We start from the raw sequence: 23,563 nt of genomic DNA on the forward strand, positions 1-23,563 counted from the left end.
ACTGTGTCTACAAAATTCACAAATCGATTTACCAAACCCCTCTCTTCCAACCTGGAATACACACAAGTGGTACTTACATGGTCGACGGAGTCCTCAGCTCTCCACTGACGAGGGAGAAAGGAAGGAGGAGAGAAAAATGGAGACACAGAATTTTAAGGGGCAACGTGTAGGAAAGGGATGACAATGACGACAACAGCAGGGGTTAGCAGAACTGGGTTGGGGGAATTACAACACTTATACACAGAGGGTCACTTGATACAGGCTGTGCCAAGGGAAGAAATGGCATAGAGCAATTTTTGACATGCCGCTAGCCTGCACAATGAGTCTGAGATCATTCACACAAACAAAGAACTTCCTTCTCACTTCAGTGGAGAGATCACCCTTTACTTTTTGTATTTTGCAGTACTTTCTGCTTCTGGCCTTGTTTGCATTTTTCTGCCTCTTCCATGAGGAAAAGCAAGAAGGGAAAGGTAGTACCAACTAGGCTCTGAGGGTGACTGCTGCCCCACAAGTCACCTCACAACAGTTCTCCTGCCTAAACTCCAGTTTCTGTTCTAGTGATCCTCCAGCCACCATTTCTTGTTGAGAACCAAAGACTTCAACACACAAAACAGAAGCACTGTCTGCAGGGAAGCACCAATGCAGCATTTCTAGAGCTTCTTTTTTCCTGTATCATTTGCAAGAAAATGCTCTGGGAACTTCAGAAAACCAAAAAGTGCCATCTGTCGTCAGTGCAAGAGAAGCTGAGATCTCACACAGAGCTTCACACTAAACTGCTCCTCTCCAACAGTGGTGCATGGCTTGGAGAGAAGTTCAAACTTGTGCATGTACTAAGGAAACAGCTTCTGACTCCCAATTACACAACACAAAATGCCAAACACTCATTTGGCAATAGAAGCCCTGTAGGGAAAGCTTCTACATAAACTGCTTCCCACCAAAAGCTCACATGGATTCCTGGCCATGGGAGTTCAATACAGACTCTGAACTCTTCTGGCTGGATTTGGCGTTGTAGGGCATCAAAGCTGCATCGGGGAGGTGAGACAGTAGAGCCTGGCTGCTGGCACGCATGCCCACAACAGTGTTCTTTGTGGTTGGTGCACCAAAGGAAGGCTTGCAGAGATCACACAGAGCTCTCTCAGCCAAGGGGATGAGTTACAGCTCACGTTACTAAATCTGCCTGGAGGAAGCACCGGTCCGTGGGTTCAAGCACAGAGATCAGAGTGAAGATAGGTATTATTGCCCCTGATTCACAGTGTGAGCCCTGGCAAACCTTGCTTCTGAGCCTGACCTGCCAGCTGTGAAACTGCTCAGATACCAACTTCCTCAGGACCCTGGGAAGCTCAGCTAACACTGATGGAGTGTTTGGGAACCTGCAAGCGCAACAGAAGCGCTAAACGGCATCAAAGATACAAGTTGCCTTTTGAACTCGGGCTATTTGAAGTCGCTTTCGAAGGCTGCAGCCTATCATAGTGGCATAGTACTCACCTCAGCAGTTAAATACATGGCATACTTCCAAAATATTTGTTATTTTTTTCTCTAAATTCAGAGAGAAGCTGGTGGAGAAATGTTCCTCTAAGATTTTATTATAGTTCACTTATTAGATGCCATCAGACTGCAGTACAATTATCCCCTAAAACATCTTAACAGTAAATTTCAGCTAAGAGGTCAAGTTGCCCCTAAATACTTTGTATAAAGCCAAGACTCTCACTAATTATTATGGTGACTAAAGGCTCTCCTTCTACACACATCTCGGTGCATTTCCACTGCTGCACACTTAGCTGAACCCACGTCATTGCTGTTTATGTCCCACCTGTGCCAGCCAGCCCACACCATGGTCAACAGCCACACACTCCACCCTGCTGATCTAAAAGCTGGCAGAAGTCCTGCCATAGGAAGGATCCCAGGCCTGGTAATAAGTTCTACAAAAGCATGTCCCTGGTGGGTGGAAGCCATCTGGCTGGGAACACCCCAGCCTGCCTCCATGTAGCTACAGGAGCAGAATGTGACACCTCACTGCAAGGAACAGCAGAGCAGAGCTGGGCTTAGGAGGCCTCTCACACCACAGCAGGGAGTTTATCATGCCCTAGGATTTTAAACCAAGTGTTTAATGTTCAAACACTGTTTGCTCTAATGTTTCAGTGGACTTTAATCTTGCATTAGATCAGAGTGCAAAGAAATGCCTTGAGATCTGTGCTGGAGTAACAACTGTGAAAAGCCAGGTCTGCATAAATACCTTGGTAGAAATTCAGTTTCATTACGAAAATTTAATCTACAGATCAAAACATTTCCTTCCTTAAACTAGCTCAATTGCTTCTAACTGTTTAAGGTTGGTCAGTAAGACAAATTGATCTGAAAAGCCCAGGAGCAGTCATAAAAAGAACTGAGAGAGGGCTGTGTGCATGAGGCAGGATGGCTCTGGGAAGTGCTAAAGCTAACAGTCTGTATTTATGGCAGCTGCAATGCTTTAATGTTTCATTTTACACTTCAACACAGCATAGTCATGTCTCACCAGGGAACGGCTGTTTTCCCTGACCAAGGCTCTTGCAAAAGACAGATTCAAGTCCTCAACAGCCCCAGCTATGGGAAGCCAATATTGGTTTTCCTTTCTTTCTCCTCCCTGCTTCAGTGACTGTAGTGCAACAGTGGAACTCCAGACATAAACTCAGGTACTCAGTCAAGGAGATGTAGAGGGGTCTGATGGTATCAGAACTTCCCCCTGGTCCTTTATTGAAGTGCCTCTTGGATGATGCTCACAGTTTTGCTTCACTTAGGAAGCAGAGAACATTCCACCTCCATGCCAGACTCGCACCTAGACAAGGACACATGTATGAGATGTTCCAAGTACATTCAGAGAAAGGTCCTTGACTATCACACAACGGAAGAGAGAGGCTGTACAATCTGTGTTGTGCCTGGGGTAGGAACTGCTCAGGGAGAACTGAAGTCTCTGCTTTCCCCTTTGATCTCAATCCAATAGCTTGAAGTGATGCCATTTCTTCTTCCTGCTCTTTGGGAGCAAGCTGGTGGGATGTGCACTCAGTTTGCATGCTGGTTGGTGAAATGCTTCCTGCAGAGACCACACCACCATCCTGTGGGCCTGCAGCCCTTCTTGTGGGCAGCACATACCCTTCCTGTGCCATGACTCAGTCTGCACAGCAGGAGAAGGTGGCAGGAGTCCCTTCTCCACAAAGCCTGACCTCCGTATAGCCAGCTGTCCCCAGCCAGCCCTGCAAAGATGTTTGGGCAGGCTAGATCATCAGGTGAGGAGGGGTTCAAGCCCACTGCCCCTCCTAACATGCAGCAGCTGCCCAGGGATTGGAGACCAAGGACTCCTTCTCCCCCCATGTCAAGCTTAATGCTTGTGTCCCATGGCCCTGCTATCCCTCACTCCCTTGAGCTGGCCAAGACTTGAAGTACTCGCAGAGTGCAGCTCCTGCACTTGGGTTCCTTGCAAAAGCCCTGTCTTGGTGCTTGGATGTGCTTTGTGCGAGAGCCGGGGCACAGAGATGAATTTTCTGCCATTGCCCACCACGGGACCCGGCTGAACCGTGACAGGCATGGCCTGGGCAAGAGCTGCTGCAGGTACCTGATCCAGCTCTGCAGCTGCACACACCCTGGGAGCTCCTCCACAGGGTAGGTCACATTTGCTTGTCCATCAGGCTGCCAGTAGGAGGTGAGAGCTCAGACTGGAAGGCACAGAGAATCCTGACAGAGGTAATCAGTCACAGGCACAGCCACAGAGGGGAGGGAGAGGCCTCAGCTCCATCACAGGACCTTCTTAACAACTGATTACTCTGCCCGGGCAGGAGGCTGTAAAATAAAATGTGATCTCTCCAGCACCAGGGCCCCCACGTTGATCTGCTGATGTTTTAGTCTTTTCCGCTCAAACGGTTTTGAAAGCTCAGAATCCGTATTATCTGCATAGCTAACATCTCCGTTCCCTTGCCTTTTTCCTTTCATCTTCGTTTACTCTCTTTCCATTTCTCATCTTCAATAAGGAAAATTCATGAGTCAGCTTTAGTATCAGTGTCTTCACACTGTCTGCAGGAAGCAGATTATGTGGTACATACCTACTCAAATCAGCAGACAGCTTGGCTAGGCAGGAGGAGGGGCTCTGCCTACCTGTCCAGAGATTTTCTCCTCTGACCCCAAGGTTTTCAACCCATTTAATTCTCTCCCTGTGCACTGGTATAAATGTTTGTGAGTGTTTATGAGTACTGAACTGTGGCCATCTTCATCCTATGACCTTCAGGGGCAGGTTTTCCAGCGTATCTTTTTGTTTTCTTTCATAGGAAATGACTCTTCCAGGACTACTTGTTAAAGTTTCATCTGGCTGTTTGCAAAGACACGCACTGCTGTACTGAAAGATGGCAGCTCTTACAGGGTTCTTCAGCATCTGGAACAGATGTACTTCATCACAAGCACAGGTCATGCCTGGCTTCTCACTCTTTTGGGAAATAGAGATCTCTTCTGCCAAGTGAAACCTCTTCCCTGCAGGGTCATCATTAGTTTATCCCAAGAGTGACATTCTTCTAGAGTAGTCGCTTCTCTGCAACCATCATTTTCACTTCCACCCAAAAATTACTGTGGATGCGTTCAGCACTATACACAGCAGGAAAAAATATCACAGAAATCAAGACCTTTCCCATATAAATTCACCAAATACGGAAGACTGGCAAGTGGCCTGACAGACCAGGAAACTTCTAGGAACTTGCCTCCTTGATGCGTACATCCAAACTAATGCAAAATCCAGCACTCCTTCAAAAGTTTCTGGCTCTGGCATCCTCATTCTGCACATCAGCATGGGATTTCTTACTCTGAAATGTATGAGTAAGGAGTGAAAGCAGAACTGGCTGGGCAAGCATAAAATATTTGAAAACACCAAGAAGAAAAACACTGCCAACTTCGCCCACCTACACTTGGGACCAACCCATTAACTCCAAACTCCAGTTGAACAACACAGCCTCCATTGTTCTAACAACACAGAAGATTACATTCTCCTGGCATAAGTAAAGGGCAGTAAGCAGCTTTTCTAACTATTAAAGCAACATCTGAAACATAAACAGACATGCCCCAGACAACACTGAAAGAACCCTCAAAGCCTTTTCTCTCTTTTAAGTTTCCCCCTTCCACATTATTACTGAGTTTTATCCTTTGGAATATGAATGGCGAATAAAGCTGCCTCTGTGCACTGCACTCCCACTGACAAATGCATAAATGATTCACAGCTGCATTCAGGAGACAGATCAATTAATCGTTGCAGCTCTCCAGTATTTATACTGGGCATCATTCAAGCAAGCCAGCTCGGAATTGATTCCTCGTTGCTTCCAACAGCAGCAGATCCTGTTCTTCATTTATACGATTATCTTAGTTGAGAACTGCATGGGTCATCCACGATGAAGGACCCCTGCTCCACAGAAGAGTTGTATTTCACAGTACATGGGGCACCAAAAACTTCCCTGGACCTTGGGAAAGAGGAAACTACACATTCCTAGGCTGTGAAGAGCGCACAGCCATGCCTGGAGCAGTGTGTGGGAAGACAGCTGCAGCTCAGAGCCAGTGAGGTATCCAGGAGATCGCCTAAGTATGAACAGATTGTTGTATGGGGATTGCAGAGGACAAAGTAATTTACAGGGGATGTGGGCCTCCACCTCTTTTTTTTTTTTCTTCCTCCCCAGCCTTTCCCAGACTAAGTTGGCTTCACCTACAGTTTTGTTTCAAGAAGCAATGCAACACCAAGTCCCTGCCCTGCAAAAGCAGGAGGGAGGGGAGCTTTGCTGAGCCAGGGGTGCTGCTCTGCCTGGCATGCTGCATCCATGCAGGGGTGCAGAGCCACCCAGTGCCACACAATCAGGCAGCACCCAGGTGGATGCTGTCAAGAAAGATGCTTTGTCCTGAACATAATCATCATCACAAAAGAAACAGACTCAAGGCTTATTTAAAACTTTCTGACCATTTATAAATGGACTGGCAAAGCACAGTTTGCTCCAGCTGGGGTCTGCACAGGATATGGCAGGCAGAGGGGTACGTATCAGAGAAGGGGTAAGAGAGGAACATCATCTGATACATCATCTTTTCCACAGTAATCCCTTCCTGATTAAACTTTTTACCCATGTTTAAGCCACAGTTTAAGGAAAAACTGTTTGCCTTGCTCAGGCAGGCTGAGTCCCACACTCTGGAGCTGCGAGAGGAAGCCAAGAAACACTTGGATCCAGCCAGGCTGCCTCTGCAGAGAGGGAAGATGCCATGCCCACCATCTGGTGGTCCCCACACTGTACCTGTGCTTCTGACAGCATGACGTCCTTGATCACTGGCTGCCCTCGGGGCTCGTTGTTTTCCAGCTTCACATAGGTAACCTGATACCCGCGGATCTGCCCATGCTGCTTGTTGGAGATGGGCAGCTTCCAGCTCACCCGGATGGCAGTCGAATTCACAGACTCCACCTCCACCTTTCGCGGTGGGGCACTGGGCACTGCAACACACACGGGACAACAGTTAGCAGGCATCACACAGTCACTGCCACTACCTATCACTCCTTTATTACTTTCCCCCCACTTCACTGCCAAGATGGCCCTACTGGTCCAAGCCTCCTGTACCTGCCCAGGACATCACACCGCAGTCCTTCAGCTTGACTGCGTCCCTGACTCCTTCCCTTTTGCTAGTCTAAGTAGGAAAGAGCATGATTGTAATATGCAGGAGCAGCCCTAATAAAAATCATTGTGCTGAATCAGACCCAAGGTCCATCTATCCCTCTCCCCCCAGCAGTAGGGGAGCAAGGAAGAATAAAAAATACTGTACAATATAAAGAATACTGTGACCCCCTGCAGCTAAGGATGCCCTGGGCACAAGCAGGGGTTTTAAAGCCTTCTTTGCATCTTGCCTGACACAAAACCTCCTCTCACACCCATCTAAACACAGTCCAACAGTCCCAGGTAGCATGACTGGGTGCTGAGTGTCTTTTGCAGAGAGCCCAGGTACCTGCCACCAGCCAGAGCACACACGTGCTCTTTCCCTGTGACAATGAGAGGTTAATGAGGGGGAAAAGCACCATCCTAAAACAATAACCCAGAGCTCAGAGACAGCAGTCACTGAACTCAGCCAGATAAAGGGGCCTGTGGGGATTGTGACAGCTCTGGGGACTGTATTTCATGCACGGCTAGCTGAATGCTTTTTGATAATAAAATGAAAAATTACACTGCCCAGAAAATATCAATTTTCTTGCAAGGTGAGGCCCGCTTAAAAATGTATTTATACCCTATTTACCATTTGGAAAAATTACCTCCTTATTATATTTTGCTCTTGCATTGACTGTGACAAAAATGTCAATTCTAAAAAATTAGCTTCTCGGTTGCTCCTGGGAAGCTCCTTCTGGCTGAAGCAGATGGGAGCAGAGGTGTGCACTCTCTGTGGAGGATACTGATGCAACCCAAGTGCCCAGTACCAAGTGAAGGACCTGGGCTGCATCCTATCGCCTCATCTGCAGGACCCTTTTCACCTTCCACTGCCCTGGGAAAATCCGGAGGTTTGGAACCTCCTATGCCCCAATTCTCAACACAGCAAGAAACCAGTATTAGATAATTAGGGATGGATACCTGACAAGCAGATGTAATGAGTATTGCTATTTCAACCAGCTAAATGGGAAGAAACAGCTACCCAGCAGGTAAGCACAGTTTTTAAGCTGCAGGGCAATTCATTATTTTTCCCCAGATGTCCTTCGTAACTGTAGATAATTTAATAAAATAGAGAAAGGAGGAATGCAGCATTTTAGCACCATGAGGCCAACTCAAGGTATGGGAATGGAGGGCGCTGTGCTTGAACAGTTGTCCCCTTCTGCCTGGAGCAGCCTGTGCTGTAATCCACAATTCACTTAGTGCAGTGACCTTGCACAAGCCACAGGGCTCTCCTGCCCTGGCAAGACACCTGCCCACACACACAGCTGGGAGTCCAAGCGGAAAACAAGATCCTCCCTGAGAACCAGACAGAAGCTGTGTGTCAAGCTCTGCTGGCATGAGAAGGCGGCAGGACATGATATGGGGATGTTGCAGGGACGCAAAAATATGCGAATACGAGCAAACCACAGTGTTTTGAGGAACACTGTCCTGCCCCACTATGGGAATTATGTGTTGCATCTGAGATCCAAACAGGGGAAGTTTAATTTGTTTTCAGACTACAGTTTAGCGTTTCTCATTTCTTCATCTTGGGTATCTACAGAGCGTCAGCATGTCAGAGGAATATAAAATCATTCTTGACAGCTAAGCTGGAACGTCAACCACGGTGCCCAAAAACTAACCGAGAGAGCTTGTTGCGACATTTCTGGGGTAACAGCTTCCCCTGGGCTATGATTCTGCTGAATGAGAACTGAAGCAAACAATACAGGCAGCAGGACACACACACAGATGTGTTTGCCAGCCCAGGAATGCAGTCAGCAAGCATTCCTAGACGCCACTTTCAGAGCCATGGAGACATAGGGGACAGTGGCAGCCCATTTAGGGAAACTGTAACATGTCTGGTTTCAATTTCCTACGCTGATTGGGAAATGCAGAGATCATGCTTTCTTTGCCTGGACACTCCATCTCTTTCTTCTCCCATTAAATCTGCAGCTTTCTTGGGTCAGCATGAAGCCACGGGAGCTCCTCCTGTCACCCTGAGCTCTGGCACTTTCAAAGGAAATGGCTTAAATCATGGTGACATAACTGACAGCCCTGCTAATACAAAGCAATTTCTCTTTAAAGCTGTCGTATCCAGTAAAGTGCTCTGTACGTGTGGTATTCTGACTCTTGAGTGGAAGAGCAGCTTTATATAAGCTGTGGCTTGCCTGGAGGCTGGAGCAGGAAGCCGCTTTCCTGTAGTATCTACAACTTTCAAACTGAGCGCTTTCCCCCTCTTTAGTTTGCTGGATTTCAGGTCAACAAGTAAGCTTTAATTCCTGATCTCACAAGAGAAGCCTCTGGCTGGGAGAGCTCATTCTACCTTCAAGAAAAAGGAATCCACCACCACCCACTATAAAACCACAATGGAAAGCAGAGAAATGCCTCCCTGCATGCACAGAAAGCACTGCTGACATAAACAGGACCCTGAAGGACCATGATGGGGTATCTGACACAACCTGGAGGCGGAGCAAGGGCCATCAAAGCAATTCCCCAACCCCACTCCAGGGCAACTGTCGAGATCCGCTCCCTGGAGCATTGCTCCTGACAGCATCTCGTCCTGCTTGAAAGGCACTCCCAGGCCAATGCCCCTGCTCCCTTCTCCCCTTTCCAGCAATTCAGTCAGGAGAGTCCTGGTTAACCCATAGCAGTAGCTGAAGGAGCTGTTCAGTAGCACCTACCGTCCTCGTCAGTGCGCACGTGCACAGGGATGCTCTCCGGTCCTGGCCCCACATCGGTGTGAGCCCTTACCCACACCTTGTATTCGGTCCATTTCTCCAGGTCCTTGATCTCCCAGCTGGAATGCTCCCGTCCAATGCCATCCACCACATGCTTGGTGTTGTCATCTCCTTCCACTGCCTGGTAGGCAATGGAGTACTGGGTGATGACCCCATTGCGGCTCTGGGCGGGCGGTGGCACCCAACTTACCCGGATGGTGGTGGAGCTGGTGCTTACACACTCGACTTCTTGGGGTGGGGCGGAGGGGGCTGGGGATAAATAAATGAAGTGGGGAGATGAAGGGAAATGAATGGAAGGACAAACCAAAATGCACAGGGAACTTTTACCCAGCCAACGGAGCATTGGACATACACGTGGACAACTGCCTGCCATCCTCACAGATCATCCAAGATGGCACTAGGGGGAAAATTTGTATTTGAAGGCCAGATGAACAGCGTGGAGATGGAAGTGCTGTTCTGCATCGGAGAACACCACTTCCCAAAGCAGTTCTGGACGCTCACTTTACCAAACACAACAAATGGCAGTAAGGGAATGGCGGCATGTGGAGGGTGCCAGAGAGAGACTGGTAGGGAGAAGAAAGATGCTTGCAGTGAAGATCTGAAGCAGATGGAAACCAGAAGAGGTAGGAAGCTGCAGAAAGCAAGAGCGGCAGAAGGGAAGCTCACACAGCAGATTGTAGGAAGGCCTGTGAAAACTCACTCCTAGACAAGAGGAGGAAACAGAAGTGGATAAGGAAAGCAGGTGACTGAGGTTGGAGGTAGTTTGTCCTTGTGGGAGGTAGGGTTGAAAATCATGACCATCAGCTGTATGCTGCATCCTAACCAGGTGGGAGCCAGGCACCATGTGGGAACAGGAGATAAAGTGGTTGTGCTGCTTTGCACATGTCCCTGGAATCTGGGTCTGACTGCTTCCTGCCTGCCACACTGGTTACATGCCCCAGTACTTCCTGGCCAATGGATTTGTTCAGTGGAAGGTAAGCAGGTCTTGCCCCCTCCTAGGCAAAAAAACACCTGCAGTTTGCATTAACTTCTAAGCCCTGGCAATGTTATCTGTCCACAGGAGGAGGAATGGGACACACTTGCTCTAAGACTAGAAAGGTGTGTGGCCAAGCAATAATGGAGTACGAAGTATTTTGCTTTGCTTTGCCATGGCAGGTGAAAGGCAGCTTCCATTCTTCACTGCACCAAGAAACATAGAAATGCTTGAAAAAAGACTGCTGCCCTTCCGAATACTTCAGTCCTTGCAGCCACCAATGCAGCAGAGCCAGCCTTGCAGGGGCACAGGAACAACCCTACCTGCTCACTGCCCTTGCACAGGTGAGCAAAACCTACATCTCTCCACGTGGCAGCAAGAACCTCAGGTAATTCAAGCACTCAGCAGTGGTGCCTCAGCTTTGCTGGGCACAGGTTGGCAGTGGCAGAAGATCTGGGAAAGCAGAGGGCAGCAGCACCTCCCAAAGCCACCGATGACCTCTGCTTGCTGGGAACAAGGCCCACTTGCTTGAAGAAACAGTTGCAGACTGCATGTAACCTTTAATTCCCACTCCTGTGCTCAGAGAACAGGGAACACTCCTCATGCTCGGGCTCTGATGCCTGGAGAGATGAAAGGCGGAGGAGAATAAGCAGTGATGGAGCTGGAAGAGACGATGCCTGAGCAGTCAGGCGGCTGCTATGGGAGCTACACTGGAGGAAAGAGAAGTCAAAACAATGCGTGGAAGCAAAGAGCACAGGATCAGCCCTGCCATCTGGTATAGTGAAAGGGACACGGGTAAAAAGTTTTTGGTTAATCAGCAGAGAAGTGGCAGGAAAGAGAGTAGGAAGATACAGCACCAAAGCAACACCTACATTGGAAGGCATAATGTAGACAAAGTGCCTGGTGGCATCCTTTAGACAGGACAGCTGAGACACAAGGGGCTGGGCAAAACTTTCCTCTGACACTGCCTGCAGACACCCTTCACAGAAGAGACGTGCTTTGACAGAACCTCCACAGCTTCCCTTGGCATGCAGCAGTGAGCTCCTGCTCCAAAGGCAGCTTTGGACGGCAGTGTGGGCAGGTCCAAAGTTGGCTGTTGACTGGGTAAGAGTCACACATATGATGTGCAAGGCAAAAACTCACATCAACACTTAAAGAAAGCAAAATAAAACTTGATAACATGAGCAGGATCAACTTAAAAATGCACAAGGAGTTGAAGTGTCCCTCCTGGGGCCAGCAAAGAGCAGACTGGGTGGCCAGCATGCACCCACACATGCAGATGTACCCACACACGCACACTGCAAACCTCTGCTGCCTCCAGGCTACTCACGGCAGCCTCCCCCGACGGCCCACAGCAACTCTGTGCACCCATCCAACCCACCTGCTCCTCAGGCTAGGGAAAAGGCAGACTTAGGACCCACCTTAGTATTTCAAGGGAGAACAGCATTTTAATGCCGAGGCCTAATGGGCACAGAGCTGATGCTTCTCTCTTGCATCATTCCACTTGCCTGAGGCACTGAAGACTCCTGGAAAACTCCTCCGTGCTCTTCAGGCCCTCAAAGCAGCACTGCTTGTACTTTTTGCAGGGTGCCCAGCCACTAAGTGAGCAGATTAGCAGGAAAGACAGCCTAGAAAGCAGCTGCCTGCTCAGACAAGGTCTCAACTGTGCTGCTGAAGGGTTCAAAAGGGCACTGCCTCCCTCTGGCTTTCCCACACGAGCATGCCTACTGCTCCTGAGCAGGGATGCCACAAAAAAAGCAAGACCAGCATCCTTCTCCAGCCCATTAGTGAGTCATTAGTCATCATGGGCATCCTACCTTCCCCATGACTGGTTTGTCAGGGACAGGAATAGAGACTGAAGAGAGAGGCTTTTTGGAAAGCAGGAATCTGACTGCTCCTGCAGTTTGCGTCCCACCTGAACACGTCAAGCTCCATGATCTAACAGCCTTTCTCAAGGTAACCAGATGGAAAAGTGCAGGAAGGAGACCGATTTGAAGCTGGGAGCTGTAGTGTTTCTAGATCAGTAAGTTCTAGAGCCAAAAGGAACAAATCCAACCATCTAATACAAGGTGTTGCTAACTAAAGACCAAAGGATCTCTGCCTGGTAGCTGTGCACTCTGCACACAATTTCTGCCATGGTAAAGCACAGCTTTCTGAAAGATCTATGTGATTTTGAGCCCCCCAGTACTCAAGGCTCCACACTGCATTGGGACTGTTCAGACAGTGGTTTGTCACCCTCACTGAATAGCTCAGCAGTAACTGCCAATGGCTTCTGTCGCAGAACTCAGTGCCATTGGAAATCTTTTCAAGTAGGAGCCTGTAAAGCAACACCCAGGTCACTTCTTGGATCAATCTAAGAATTCTTAGTTCCTTCAGTGAGAGGAGGGCTTCACTGGTCAAACCCAGGTACTCCTGTGGCTAAATGCCAAATCTCTTCCAGCCTATGCATATTTCTCTGACTAAACAGGTGCCGGAACCAGTCAGCTACTGCACCACTGGCCAGTGAAGTGACAACCTTTAAAACAGACTGGCGTGAGATGCCTCGTGACCAGACAACAGGTAGAGTAGGTCATGATAAGATGTCTGCCTTGGTGAGTCCATGAAGCAAACGTTTCTCTTACTTGGACTGTTGTGAGATTCTGAAGGACTCATTTATGCATGGAGCTGTCTCTGATTAAGTGTGTTCAAGGATAAGAGCATCCACTGATGGAATTAATTTGCATGGTAGGAGAATTACTTCAACCTTTGCCTATCAATACAAAAGCGATCTGAAACAGGTATACAAATCCCCATATTCAGAATTTGTTCTCAATGTTCAAATATTTATAACTGCATGGTCTGAACCTTTCTCCATTTTTATACCTGAAAATTTTCATAGCTGCTATTGTGCAGCTCTAAGACATCACTACCTCACTTAACAAGGTGGAGGAACGCCTGGGACTGGTATGTTAATGAAACTGAGTTTTCCTCAAAGAGAAGGTCATTCTAAAAGTGAGCAGAGCTGCTCTTCCCTGCCAGAGCTCCCTTTCTAATGGCCATCTCACACTCCTGGTTGCTGTGCATGCTCCCGCCCTCCCTGCAGGGAAGGCTGGCTGCCTGTGCCAACTGCTCACTCCACATAGCGAGTAAATCCCAGACAGACGGTGCTAACGGAAATGTCTTTTTTCCCCCTTTTAATGCTCTTTGCATAATGGCAAGCCCAAAAATCGTTAGTGAAAACGAGCTTATCGCAGGGCCCTTTGATAGCCCTAATCTGCTTATGCGCAGCACTTTGAGCTGCCAATCAGAGCAATGCAAACTCCAGCTCTGTGATCACACAGGGCAGAGCCAGGATGAAAGTGATATTGCCTGGGTCACCTCATTATTGAGCCTCTCTATTAACTGAACTGCAGCTTGTTCTGGTTTCCCCTAGCACTGCAGTCCCAGAAGCAGCAGCCTCACTTGCTCACACAACCCTGGCAAACAGCTGCTTTTCCAAAATGACTCTTCCAGCTGCCTGACAGTCACAGGCACACCTGGCCTCACAGGATGCCTCACCTCGCAATCAACTATGGACCAGGGATGGACTCCTGTGTAAGTAAGGCAGCTGGAATGGGGAGTGAAGGGATGAAAATCCAATGGTTTGGAGACAGTCACATTTAGAGCCAAATACCCATATGCTGCCTGTCCAGACAGCTTGTCTGCATGGGAGTAAATTCATAGAGATGCACAAACCCACTCAAATCAATCTCTCCAAAGCAATTTCCCATCCTGTTTTACTTCTCCATCAGTTTTTACGAATCCACCCTTAGGGAAAGACAGTATGATCAAAGGGACACGAAGAAACAACTTACCCCTTGGGTACACCCACTCTGCCAAAGAGCCCTGATCCAAACCCCAGCTGACTTTCCCCATTACTCCCCTTAGCAAACTGCACACCAGCATCCCTGTAAACCCACAAGGGCAGGAGCACTGGGTTTCTCTGTGCCCAGGAGATGGAAACTGGAGTGCTTTTGATTTGTCTCCAACCGTGTTGAATGTCAGACACTTACTGGATTGGGCAGTTCTGGCTTCCACCGTGGGGGTGTAAACTCCTACCCCCAGCTCTGAGCGGGCGCCCAGACGGAACTTGTACAATGTGTCTGGTTTGAGACCTTCCACGGCATATGAGGAGGTTGGGTCAAACTCCACCTTTTGCTGCCAAAAAAAAAAAGGAAACAGATTATTTGGTGTAGTTGAAAGATACAGAAAAGCTAGTTGTGCAGCAATTTTTGGCTCACAGAAGTCACAGCCATGCTGCCAAACCTGTCTGCAGTCCTGCAGGACTCCAAAGCATGGAGCTTCCTGGGTGACATGCCAGGACTCTGCAGGGAAGCAGACATCTGCCACAGCCAGGCTCCACTGTCTGGCGTTCAGACTGCACTCACTGGCCTGAGAGCTTTGTGGGAATGCTGGGTGCAACTATACTTATATATAACTTATACAGAAGTTCAGAGAAGGAGCACAGGACACACAACTTCGTTTTCTCCAAAGAGTGTATTGCCTGTGAAACAGAGTAAAGCCCTTATCCTGTAGCAGTCAGAATCTCTAATGCACTGAAATACTGCTGGAAAAGGGCTTATTTTGTTTACACTTCACCTGAAGGGCACTTGTTTTTGGCCGTTCTCATGCCACAATAAGAGGAGAGGGAAAGGACCATGGGACACTGTGATGCTGTCACAGCACAATTTCTGCTATGCTGTCTTGAAGCCAGCACTACCTTTGGTGTATTTTGAACTGGACTTCCTTTAGGGACATGCAGTAAATGTGGAAGGGCTCTCTCTAGGCCACCTTCAATCTGCTTTTTACATCCAACCAGCCCTGGGGCCAGAGACACATGTCAGAGGCCATTTCAGACCTGCCCAGAAGTGCTGCTGTTTACGGGCACCAGCAGTAAGCATGCCTCAGGGATGCTGTCATGGCATTCTGAGCCTTTCCAGTCCCAAACCAGTCACTACTTTGCTGGCATCAACAAGCACTGTTGAAGTCACTTACATAGGAACCAGAATGCTATGTTCCTATTGCACACCACTGAGGCAGAAGAAACACAAGGGAACAGTTCTGTTACCACCCTGGCTGAAGCAAACACCCTTCCCAAGCTTATAAATTGCTGTGTTCATCCCCAAGAGCTGCCAGGCAGGATCCTCACCTGAGTGCCATCTTCCCCTTCCCAGTACAGCAGCTCATATTTAGTGATGCGTTCCTGAGAGGCGGGCAGCCATGTCAACAGAATGCGGGTATCAGACTCTGCTTCTGCCTGGAAGTCTGCTGGCTGGGCAGGAACTGGGAACAAACACATGGTTAGAGCCAGAAGAGGCAAGGAGAGTTGCATGACTTAGCAAAGTCAGCATTTCACCTTGTGAGGATCCTCTTTCATTTCTGCCAGAACACCCCTTCTCCCCTGTACTGCACTCTCAGAGTATCTCGGGTCACAGGTAAGCACCTCTGTCACTCATATGGCGGGTCATATGGGGATCGTGCTCACTTCCAGACCCTGACTGCATCCCAGATCCATCCTTCCACACAGATCCACTGATGGACCCTTCCAGAAGGGTCCAGCAGACATCCATGTCCGGGACTTTGTGACACATTTTTAGCCACTATATCTCAGACAAAACTGTGGGCTGTTACTTGTACAGAGATTGATACCAACTCCCCAGGACAACGTGACAGCTTAAACCTGAGAGCTGGGGGGTAGGAATGCCCCCCTCCCACTCTGACATGCAATCATTTGAGCACCAAGTACAGCTGTGATGCCTGGTGCAGGTCAGACACTCAGCTGAGCTGCACACTGCGGGGTCGGCCATGGAGCCACGCTGCCTCACTCCGTACGTACCCCCTTGCTGTGTTTTGACCTGGATGATGTCCGAGGGGGGTCCATCGCCCACCGAAGTGAAGGCCAGGACACGGATGCTGTAGGTGGTGCCTGTGATGAGGCTGCCCACGGTGGTGAGGTGGCTGTCGTCAGTGTTGTGTTTCTGCCACATGCTCAAGGGCAGGTGCGGGTCAGTGGTGTAGTACACACGGTACCCTCGGATCTGTCCGTTGGGCTCCTCCGGCTGCTCCCACTGGACCAGCATGGTGCTGGCACTCAGCATCCGTGCCTGGACTTTGAGGGGTGGACTTGAAGGAGCTTGCTCTCCTGTCCGCGCCTCGACCAGCTCACTGGGGGGACCCCTGCCGATGTTGTTGACTGCGATGACCCGGAACTCATACTCTGAGAAGGGGCTGAGCCCACCTATGCTGTAGCGGGTGGTTGCCACACCGTCCACTTCCTGGAACTGGCCCTCCAGGGATTTGGGCTTGTACTGGATGACGTAATATGAAATGGGATCGGAGTTGCCTGAATCCCAGGTGAGGGTCACGCTGGTAGCTGTCGTTTCAGTCACTAATGGCTCTGTTGGAGGTTTTGGCAGTGCTGCAATTGGAAAGCAGAGAGGTGTGATTTAAATAATTCAGTCAGCTCAAACCTTGCAATGTGCACAGGGATAAAAATGGAGCTGCCACCTCCCATTAACATTCTTCTTTAAAAGGCAGAAATCATTTCATACTCTATAACATGCATTTTTATATTACCATATATTGCTTGAAGTGGTTCTTAATGGAAGGATAAACAGAGCAATCATGTTATTAGATGTGCTTGACGCACTTACCAGCAGCAGGCTAAATAAAAGTAATTCAATGGGGATGCAGGAATGTTTCTGTCATGGGGGTTCACCCGGCAGTGGGAAGGTGCTTGCTAGGCTGGGCTGGCCCGGACCCAGAGGCCAGGTGCACAGCTGATTTACAAAGGGATACAGTAAAACAATCAGAGCACTAAAGTGATCTGGAGTTATGCTTTTGCTTCCAGTGAGGCAGTATCTTAGGCCATAGGGAGTTCATGGACAATTCTGTTAGACCGTTTGATGGGGCAATGCTTTGTAAGTATTACAGTACATGCAGGAGAGATACAGCCAGAGAAATTACCGACTTTCACATCCGCTATTTCACTGGGTGATGTGTCAAACTGCAACCAGACAATAAACTGTTAACACAAGAACTCTGACAATGACACCTCTGAAGTGTCAATGAGAACGCAACTACTGCAAGTAAACATTTCCAGATTTGCCATTTTACCACAAGAACAAAGAAAAAGAATGTGTGTGTGTGAGAGAGATTTGCAGAGTACACAAATACTTTAGTTACAATGACTGAATTAAAATCTACAGTAAGTTTAAACCTCCTACAAACCACTCTAAAGTCATTAGTGACTTGTAATGCAGCCATGCTTGAAAAGGAACCAGGAAAAATGCTCAACCCAAATTTAGGTCCTCAAGAATTTCATTCTTTGGCAAAGCCATCAGGCTTCTAGTTTCCACACCGTTCAGCTGAGGAAGGCAAACTCCTTAGCACAGGGCATGCGTGCTCTGAGTACCAGAGAGAATGCCTTCTCCAGTGCTACTGTAACATGAAGATCATCAGGAGCTGAACTGGCATGGGAGGGGAGGGCACACAACCAGACACCCCACCACTATGCATGGAGGACTCGGGGAGGGTAAACCCAACCTGCACAATATTATGGCCTGAAGAAACATTTCCTACAGCATCCTAGAAACTGGCAGCCTTCCTCAGGCTTTCAATGACAGATGAAACTCCTTCTCTTTTGAAGAGCCACGAGTTTGCCTCTTGACAGCTGTTGGGTGTGCACCCTCCATGTGAGCAAGGGCAGGTCTGGTACTTTCAATGCACCTAAGCGCAATCAGTTTGGTGTAATCTTGTTTCTCCTGTCTGAGCTGAGAATGGTCTGCTTGCCAGCAAACACAGGAGAATCAACACAGGGTGAACGAGTTTGGGACAGAGGCAGTAAGATATCCAGAGTAAAGGTGTAGAAAAAAGCAGACAAGGACACAAGGAGGAAGGGGAAGGGCTAAAGGAGCTGAGCAGATTGCTCCCCATCCTGGGGTATCATGTCAGCCAGGAAGGGAGTGAGGCAAAGGCATTCAGCTATGAAGAGGTAAATGCTGCGAACCAGTGGTGCCGTTTCCACCTCCTCCCTCCAAGACCAAACCACCATCCCATCATGGCCCTTTTTTCCATACACTCTTGTGTATCTACTATAGCAAGGCAATGACTGTGCTCTGCATGAAAAGAGTGGCTGGAAAAGGCATTGAGAGCAGATTTTTTGAGTAAAGGGAGCTGGGTGTGGCTAAGGTTAAAAGCATCCTCTGACTAGCCAAGAGAATTTGCTGTTTTCTTCAGGTCAGAGAGGGCTAACACTCAATTCTTTGATTTGTTCAAGCAGGAACTCTGTGCTAAAGGTGGCTTTAGTGCAGGAAGGGGCCTGCAAGAACTAACAGACTCAAAAGATGATGTATCTGTGGTAATCTGAGCTACAAATCAACTGCAAGCAGAGAAGGAAAGGGATACTGTGGCTCTGAAGGGCCCCAGACGGGAAAGGCGAGACACCTTCAGCCTTCTGTTAGGGGGTGGGCTACCCAATGGTCATCAACTAGCCGCAATAGCCTCTTTGGGGCAAAGTTACTTGTGAAATGTCAGCAGAAAGTACAGCTGAAGGACAGTCACACAAGAAAAAGAAAGGGAAAGAGGCAGAGCAGTAGGAGAAGACATTTACAGAGGATTATGTTACAAATTTCAAATGAACACATATAGCTCCTCCCTGCAAGGAGGAAGGATGCTCATTTTGCTGAGGCTCACGGACACTTTGCATTGCTGGGATTAACCTTCTTGTTTCACCCTTACTGCAAGAGATGACATCTGTGCAAACAGCTCTCTGACTGCAGACATCCACAGACCCTGCCCCAAGACAACCCATGGCCCACCACTGTGCTGAGCTGATCCTGCTGATGCACAGAACAAGCCTGACACCGCTAAAATAAACACAGATTCAGGTTCCCTCATGATGTAACAAGGACCTGGCCTGACACAAGCTTGTCTACTATGCCACTTGCAGGGAGAGATAAAATGACCTTTAGAGCAAATATCATTATACTGCGAGCAAGAAAAAATGAAGTTGTGTGTCTGGGAACCTCCCTTGCAAGCTGGGAAAGTCATGGAAGAGAGCAGTTAATGGGCTGCTGCAAAGAAACTTTGGCAAAGGGCTACATTGTTGAAACCCAAGTAGGAGAACTACAAGTAATAACTCCTTACCTTTGACAGTGATCTGGGCTGTGGCTTCGATCATGCCAAGGGAAGAGATGGCCACGCAGGTGTAGTTGGCAGATTGCATGATGTTATTCAGCTCCAGGACATTCCTACCGACAGGCATCTCATCTTCTTTGGTCAGTTCCTCCACACCAGCCATCCACTTCACGTAGGGCATTGGAGCACCTACCGCCACGCATGTGAGGTTCACGCTCCCTCCAGGCATCACCTCGTGGTTGCTCGGAGGGATAGAGAATCGAGGAGCAACACGCCGCACTGAAACAAGGAGGAGACAGCTAGTAGGCTCACAGAACCAGCAGAGAGTACTGCAGGAGTACACGAGGGGCAGTCAACATTTTTGCCTGTCTATCCCTCAGGACAGATAAAATGAAGTGCAAAAGCTGTTCACTACTTTGCCAAATTGGACACACTTTGCTCTCCTTCCTTAGCCATTGGCATTTTATTTGCAGAACTCATTAAGAGATGGCTCAATCCGTTCCCTCCAAACATAGCCTTTTGAAATCATATTACTAACATGAAACATTCCTCCATTTAAATTACATCCTTCTAATTAGAGAGCATGCACAAATGCCAGTCACACACTTCGCGCAGGGCCCAATGAAGCTCTGCAAAACAGAATCACCTGCTCAGTTTATTAGCTCTGGAGCAAAGCAGCCCGTTCCCTAAACCTCACAGGGTTTGGGCAGGGGCAGAAGGGTTGCTTTTTGAATTAGCACACGTGTGCTGCTAAATAAAATATAATTCCTTTCAAAATGTAACTCAGGTTCTACCTTGGCTCAGAAAAAATAGTCACCCAAGCTGCATGACATTGTCAGGGCCTGAAGAGATCACCTTGCTGGGCAGGAGAGAGCTAATCCTGACAGATGTGAGATCATATCCATTTTGACAGAAGAGAGCTGGGCTGGCAGAACCTTTCCCACCTTCGTGGCAGCTCTTTGGGAGATGTATTCCTCCTTATTGCATTGCACAGCTTCTCTTCATATCAATCCCTTGCTGGGTATTTCATTCAAGACTTATTTGTAAGCAACTCTCAGCTACAATAAAGCTCTAAAGCTGCCTGCCATGTGCATTCCCGTCAGGAAAATGACACTGAGAAATGAGGTCCCTTCTTCAGGGTTAGTGTTATGGGCCTATTTAAGCAAGGGTAGAGAAACAACTGTGCTCAGTAAATCTTTGTCTCCCCTGGGCAGGCTCATTTTAGTCTGTAGTTAAAAAGGGAAACCGTTTGAATGTGTCTTGCCCAGCAGCTCTGCTCCCCTCTAGCCTCCTCCACTGGAAAGGCAGCCTCTGAGCAGCGGCCAGGGTCACGACTGACCGGCTCCGAGGAGCCTCTCCCCGCCAATTACGCTCCTCCATCAGTGCACTGGGCTGGCGGGGCAGCGACTGCAGCAGCGCTGGGGACAGGCGGGAACGGGGCAGGAGCCTGAGCAGGGCCAGCTCACAACGGGCCACGGGCGCAGCCGGCCCCGCGGGCGATGGGGACCTGGGGACTCGCAGCCCTGCTGGCCTGGCTCCTGCCACCGCGGCATCTCCGCAGACAGTAAAGCTGCTGACAGCCCCGTGAGCTGAGAGGTGTCAGCTCCGCTTGCCAACCTCTACCCAAATCAAATTTCACTAGTGCTCTCTTTGATGATTCATCCCCAAACCATCAGGATTGCAGAAATATACTGAACACAGAAGCCCCCACACTTGCATGTACAACAGAGCTGAGACTTTGTGATAAATTAGACAATACTGTCAACATCGTGTGTGTACTACACATCGTCTCAGTGACAAAACAGGGCTCATTAGCTCCTTACCAGCCAGGGTAAGGATAACTTAAGGATAACTTCTTCTTTTTTTGGTGTTTCTTTTATTTTTTCTGAGTATATAAATCCAAAGTCTTGCTGGCTGCTTCTTTTAATCAATTATTAAATCCCAAATCAATACCTACATGAGCAATCAACAGTGAAGTGTTACCTGACCATTGGGGCAGCACTCCCCAAATGAGACAGAACTGAAAGTGTACTCAAATGCTATGCAGTCATGAGAATACAGACTTAACCTGATGGACATGGCAATGGTTTAACATGATGGCATGTATTTCTAACCAAAGCATCCCAGCACCATTCATTAAGAGTCAGGTTTATTTTCCAATGAACATGGCGTCGAATTATTCCAGGTAGAAGCTGTTCAAATTCTGTCCCCGTCAAAGGAGCAAACCCACCCACCCAAGCTGTATTAAAACAGAAAAAAGAGGCAAACTTTGAGGATAATGCCATCGGTGTGCACAGAGCACTCACACGCATGCGCAAGGCAAACAGGCTGGCAGGCACCGGAGGCCACGACAGAGTCAGACAGACAGCGGTGGAAGGACAGGGAGAGGGAAGGCACGCAAGTACTCACACACAGGGACCTGGGAAAACAAGACACTGGAGGACACAAGGCCATGCAGAAAGGTCAGAGCCCAGCATGCACAAACAGATTTGAATTTCCAGCCCTGTGAGACCAGAGGCAGCACAGCCTGCCACAGACTCCCCCACACCCCACACTGTGTGCCCATGTCAAGCACTTGCTTTCAGTGTGCTCCTGGGGCTGTGCGAGTCCCATTGGTGCCGTGTCACCCTTGATGTGTCCTGCAGGGGCAGGACCTGTGGGGGCTGTGCTGTCTCTACCGAGGGATGTCAGCAGCTGACCACGGCTCGCTCCCCTGCAGGGAGGGGACAGGCATTTCATTGGCGCTGGGGGCCCTGCAGCAGCGCTTTGCAGGGTGATGGGAAGTCACCCTCCCCTGTGCCACACACACCAGAGCAGCAGAGGTGGTTGTTCGCTTTCCTGTGCCTAGAAAAGGGATGAATGGCTAGGAAAACTCTCCTGTGGATCCAACAGTACCAGACCGCCTCACCAGCCTTGCATGGGCTGTGCATCCTGCACACCACAGCCTGAGGATGCCGGAAGCTGCGCGGAGCCTCAGCTCTCCAGCCTGGCAACAGATAAATGGTTAAACAGGCTTCTGTGGTACATTTCTGCAAACCAGAATGGCTGAGCTGTCTTCCCCTCATTTGCACACCAGCAGAGCTGCTGAGCCGGGCTCGCTGCTCCGCACCAGGGAGCAGCAGTGCCCACGGCACCCAGCTGCTAAAAATGGATGCCCTGTGTAGGGGTCAGCTCTCTACATGGGAGGTGGGAGGAGGTCAGGGCAGTGCCTTCAGTAAGAGATCTGGCCCAGACAATGCTATGTCAGGAGTATGTGCAAAGGAAGGGACGAGCTCCATCAGCCTCCCATCCTCTTGGGGGATAATTGCCAGCTTCTTGTCCCAGTCAGTACGGAGGGAGAAGGGGAGATGCTGTCAGTTAGCATTAGCAAGAGCTGGCACAGCTCTCAGAGCAGCTTGCAGAGCACCATCAACACATTCCTCAGGCTCAAGCCAGCAATTTAAGTTGCTTGCTTTTCTAGCATAAGAGTCTGGTAATAATTTAAATCAGTGTAAATCCTCAAAAAGCAGCATTCTTAGAATTTCTGTCCAATTTACAAGTCAAATCACATGGGTTAGCACAGTCCATGATTCTACCTTAAGCGCTCCAGAAAATTTTGTTTTCTTCATTTTTTGCAGCAGCAAAATTTCCCTTTTAATTAAAATTTTCTTCACTAGAATTTGCAATAATTTTTTAATCCTCTTTTTGGATAAGGATCAGAAGAAGGTGGTTTGGAGGTTTCGCAAGAACAGCACAGGGAAAACTGCTGTGAATATTAAAATTATTTCAATGGACAATACTATAATTCTGGGGTTTAGTTAAACCTGCAGACTGTCAAAAACGAGATTCATAATAATTCATCTCAAGAACAGGCTTGAGATGTACAGAAGGGCTCTGTACTAGTCCACTATTCCAAATTATCTCCCCATTGAGAGCATTCCTTAGGAAGTGAAGTGAAACTCAGAGCAGCGAGTGCAGTGCAACCTGAGCCCATGCCCTGGATCTCACAGGACCAGGAGAAAAGACAGTTGGAGTCTGGTTTCCTACTCACAGGGGGGACTGCTGGGGGGGGA

At 48.7% G+C, this 23,563-nt stretch overlaps 1 protein-coding gene across 8 annotated transcripts in view; it reads right to left on the minus strand.

Annotated features, from left to right (window-relative positions):
• PTPRF (protein tyrosine phosphatase receptor type F) overlaps nucleotides 1-23,563 on the minus strand; it is a 375,361-nt gene that overhangs the window by 53,830 nt on the left and 297,968 nt on the right. For 3 of the 8 annotated variants that reach the window (XM_058421775.1, XM_040073022.1, XM_058421777.1), the window contains exons 8-14: nucleotides 19,521-19,790; nucleotides 16,210-16,791; nucleotides 15,523-15,656; nucleotides 14,387-14,531; nucleotides 9,326-9,631; nucleotides 6,276-6,469; nucleotides 78-104 (exon numbers count right to left, since the gene is read on the minus strand). In XM_058421775.1, the coding sequence (XP_058277758.1) occupies nucleotides 78-104; nucleotides 6,276-6,469; nucleotides 9,326-9,631; nucleotides 14,387-14,531; nucleotides 15,523-15,656; nucleotides 16,210-16,791; nucleotides 19,521-19,790 (1,658 nt within the window). The remainder of the gene's footprint in view (nucleotides 1-77; nucleotides 105-6,275; nucleotides 6,470-9,325; nucleotides 9,632-14,386; nucleotides 14,532-15,522; nucleotides 15,657-16,209; nucleotides 16,792-19,520; nucleotides 19,791-23,563) is intronic. The other 5 variants (XM_058421778.1, XM_058421776.1, XM_040073025.2 and 2 more) reach the window with 3 other exon arrangements.

Source organism: Hirundo rustica, chromosome 9 (genome assembly GCF_015227805.2).
Source record: "Hirundo rustica isolate bHirRus1 chromosome 9, bHirRus1.pri.v3, whole genome shotgun sequence".
Classification (NCBI taxonomy): Eukaryota; Metazoa; Chordata; class Aves; order Passeriformes; family Hirundinidae; genus Hirundo; species Hirundo rustica.